A 4,446-nucleotide genomic window follows, 5' to 3' on the forward strand; every position below is an offset into this window, starting at 1 on the left:
CCCCCCCTCTCCCCCACGTGAGATTTAGTGAGGTTTTTGTTGACCCCCTCCCCCCCCCTAAAAGTCTCACGTAATTTATGGACGCCCCCTAACTTATGGTTCAATTTGAATCGAGTTTTCAGCGTAGTTTTGTAATCGGACTCTAACTAACCATCGTGCTTGTAGGAAAGGGTTCGTGACTTCCATCATAGCGAGGGTGCAGGCGAAGGTGCAGCCAGTGTACTGCTTCTGCATGTAGATGGTGATGGCGTAGAGGGCGCTGGTGTGGTGGCAAAGCATCAGCGTGTTCTCCGTCCAGTACACCAGGCACCAGATCAGGTCGAACGCGAAGTAGCCCCACGACCAAACCATCAGTGCGTAGTGCCAGCTTGTTATTTTCACTGGAACACGTGTCATGTTAACGACATTGAACCACGAGTATAGAAATTTCGTTAGTCATGTTATTGAACTGTTTCTCAACCGTTTTCCGAGTCCGACAGAGAATTTTTAAGTGATTCGTAAGTTCACGGAGTTCAAGCTTTTAATTTGTTGGTATAGAGTATTGAACTGCGTATGATTTCTGTTGTCTTCTCTATCATCTATTATTTAGAAACGTAATTTCTTTGGGCGTATCCTATTAAAGCCGTTTGATCCTTAGCTTGATGGCTCTCCTAGGTATTTCGCCAGAGCCTAAACTGGTATAACTCTGAGATTAAGTCTACCCCAACACTGTCTGGAAGAGATGGCTTCCTAGCGTTAAGACCGCCATATGTCATTGTGTCATAGTCATTCCATCTTTTTTGGTTGTGTTGTGATTATCAGTTTCGTTGTGTCTATTATTCAAATTAGGCAGGCAGGTAGCTGATAACGCGCTAGGTGTAGAGTTTATAACAGACGCTTTTGCCCTGTTGTATTAAGCACGGAACCTGTGCTACCAAGTATCGTACTTAATGCTACAAAAAGTAGAACATACTCACTGGTTAGACGCCATGGCGTGATTGAGCGCACTCCACACTGATAAATGCCCACGGCAGTTGCGACGCTGCCGTGTAGTACCGTCACCAATCGGGAACACCATTCGGGACTCTGCTTGGGCCATTTAGCACAGCACCACAGATACAGAGCACCCCAGTTCAGAAACGACACCAGCTTCAGCAGCGATGCCGGCGATAATTCGGGCCGCCAGGCCATTCAGGCGATGACCATCATGGGTAATTGGAATTTATGATTTGAGGAACATTATTGGATTCTAGAGGGTTTCAGATATTGTTATGGCCTGTTGTGGCTGGGATGTTTTGACTGCATGTGACAATGTCAATCGAGCTTGTGAGTTGTGACTTGTGACGTTTTAGATTTTGGCAGTAAATAGAGCAAGAAATCGATAATAAGGTTTTACTAACTTCATAGTCTACGCTTTTATGAGGAAATACAGGGAGGGAAATAATAAAGTGCATCCATTTTCATACTATAGCCTGACCAGGAACATAAAAACCCTCGCCATGTTGCGGAAAACTAATGGTACTAATTTCTTTTAATGGCAACAGTAACTGAAAACTTCATTGATTCATTGTCACCTTGCATGTCAGTCTATTGCTGTCAAAGTGTAAACAAACTTTATTTTAAATGTGCGCAATTGGTTTTATGAATTAAATTGCTAAAATATTTTTATAATCGTGAAAGAAAAGTGGTTCACAATGTGTTAAAGTATTTGTCGAAGAGAAATACTAAACTAATAATAATGTTTCCGACAAAGGTTGTCAAATTGACTGACATGTTTATCGTATAGTACAGTCCACTATGAAAATTAGCTGTGGTTTGTTTCAACCATAGCTGGGCATTAACTCGTTAACCGGTTAATCGTTAATTAACGAAGTTAACATTTCTGTTAACGGATTAACTTTTAAGTTAACTTTAAAAAATGTTAACGGACTCGTTAACCTACTATTTACCAAAAAGATACAGCAGTCACGCTGAAAAACGCGTTCTGACAAGTACGTTTTTTACGTTCGGGCTTCCAGAACTTCCAGACCCCAAAACAACAGATTTTGTAACCAGATCACTAACGCAACGCAACGATATTATTAACCTTTAACTGGTGACAAGCGGTCTCACAGGCCGGGCGGCGTCAGTGAAACATCGTTTCACCCCCTTCCCCGTACTTCCCATGTTTCACCGCTTCAGTAGCTTAGTTGTGTCTACGCCGTAGGTAAGGATATTTGCATCATTCAGCTCCAAATCGGCAAGTTACATCGATGTAAAGTTCAGCAGCGGTCTCTCAGACCGCATGTCACCAGTTACGTGACATTTTTTTCATACAGTTTTTTCATATTTTTACAGTTTTTACTTGCAATTGATACTTAAATAATGCAATTGATTCCAAAAAAGAAGCGTAGGATCATTAGTTGGGAATATAGTGCCATACTTTATAAAACGACTTGAAAATTCGCCAGTTGAAAAATATCCGGAAAAGGAAAACCCAAGTCGGGTCGGAAGCCGAATTATGTTCCTGAAAACATCGTTCTGGAGCTAAGTGACCATGATTCGGAAGCCGAAGAAAGTGTTTTTAAAGATGAAGGACCAATTGACGAGAATCAGTCAGAAAGTGCAAAATGACGGTCCACTTTTATGCCAAACAATAAATGCCCTGACAGCCAATAAAAAATACAAAAGTTTCACCACCGCCAGTTTTCTAAAATGATAGGTTACCTATGTGTGATAGGTTTTTTTTAAATTGATTATCGTTGGAACTATAACAAAAAATACTAATTTTGTTATAATTTGTTGATTTAAATTTCTTTATTTGCGATTATCGATCTCATCTCTAGTTTAAAGATTTTTATTACTACATAATAATATAATTTAACAGCAAGTTCTGCATTAAAAATGATATTTAGAGTTTATTATTTTATTTAAATTTAATTCTTCTATATGCTAGCAATCTGTTTTTAAAGATTGTGGTATGCTACCTTACCTAGTTTCTATGCTACAGTCTTGTTGATACGGTAGCGGCCTCTCAGACCGTACGTCACCAGTTACGTTACACAAAAACCATGTCATCAGTTAAAGGTTAAAATGCAATTTATTTTTTTATTTACAACTGAATATAAGACCAGTTCTCCTCAACCGATTGAGCTGAAATTTGATATACTTATGTAAGTACGATGACAATGCAATGTTATGGTACCATTGAGCTGGTCTGATGATGGAGTCAAGTGGCCATAAAAACTCCTAAAAAAAACGGCGGAATCGCATCGAATTTGGGTTCGTTGGATTTGTCTTTTTGAGCAATTTAGTACTAGATGACGTCCAGAGTCCTGATGATGGAGTCAGGAGGTGGCCATAGGAATTCCTAAACGAAACGGTGGAAACTTATCAAGTTTGGGTTTCTTGGATTTGTCTTTTCGAGCACTTTGGTGCTAAATTGTATTGTAATTGTACCTAGGCTCTGAGATTGAGATACAACTAAAAAGTGTATAATAAAATTATAATAAAAAAGAACTTTTTTTTAAACAAGCTTTTATTCTGAAATGCAGTTGTACTAAAACGAAAAAAGTACTTATGCAAGGTTCAATAAATTCTATGCGTAATACAAGCTTTTGAAATTATTTGAACCTTGCATACAATATTTTGTATCGTTTTATTATCACGTGCTCTAATCCATATCTGATCTGATCACGTGTTAACGGATTAACGATTAACGTTAACTTGCGTTAAATCTTCCGAAATGTAACGTTTTAACGTTTAACGAAGTTAATTTTTTTAGTAACGGTTTAACGATTAACGAAGTTAACTATTTGATTAACGGTGCCCAGCTATGGTTTCAACTACCTATTTTAAAAATTTTGTCACTTTCTAAGTGTTGAATTTTATGGGATTGGGAAAGAAGTACCGAGTTTGAAGCGTTCATGAGCAGACATTGCAGTTGAATATTCAAGTTCTGAATTTGATTATTGATGAATAATAAAATAAATCTACTAGCTCGATTGATGGTTTCATTTAATTTATTTAAATCAGGTTACCTATAATAATATTTTTTCGTTAATTTATGAAAATATCAAATTAGCCCGTAATCCTGAATCCTGATACATAAAGTTAGCCTATTAATTTAACACAGGTACGACTGTACTCAGTGTTGCACTATCAAATGCAATTGAGGCGCCTCTATGCCAGGGTTTTTATGTNTTTAAATACAGGGAGGGAAATAATAAAATGCATCCATTTTCATACTAAGTATAACGTTTATTAACAAAACACTAGGTACTGGTATATTTTAATACATCGAGTAAAACTATTAAATCTTTATAAATCAGACATGCAATTTAACAATTTAATATTATTATGTGAGTACAATCAATTTCGCTCCACTGGAGGATAACAATTTTACCGAACTTTTTTACTTAGAAAAATACCTTTCGCACGTTTCAGTCATAATATTTTAGATTAAACATTACCCACCTGTTTTTGGTC

At 37.3% G+C, this 4,446-nt stretch overlaps 1 protein-coding gene across 3 annotated transcripts in view; it reads right to left on the minus strand.

The window, feature by feature from the left end:
- Positions 1-1,245, minus strand: part of LOC114361262 (transmembrane protein 136) — a 3,941-nt gene extending 2,696 nt beyond the window's left edge. For all 3 annotated transcript variants that reach the window (XM_028316261.1, XM_028316263.1, XM_028316262.1), the window contains exons 1-2: positions 957-1,245; positions 152-380 (exon numbers count right to left, since the gene is read on the minus strand). In XM_028316261.1, the coding sequence (XP_028172062.1) occupies positions 152-380; positions 957-1,170 (443 nt within the window). In that variant the 5' untranslated portion in view covers positions 1,171-1,245. The remainder of the gene's footprint in view (positions 1-151; positions 381-956) is intronic.
- Positions 1,246-4,446: the final 3,201 nt, after the last annotated feature.

This window comes from Ostrinia furnacalis, unplaced genomic scaffold (genome assembly GCF_004193835.3).
Source record: "Ostrinia furnacalis isolate ACB-3 unplaced genomic scaffold, ASM419383v2 OfSCF5489, whole genome shotgun sequence".
Taxonomy (NCBI): Eukaryota; Metazoa; Arthropoda; class Insecta; order Lepidoptera; family Crambidae; genus Ostrinia; species Ostrinia furnacalis.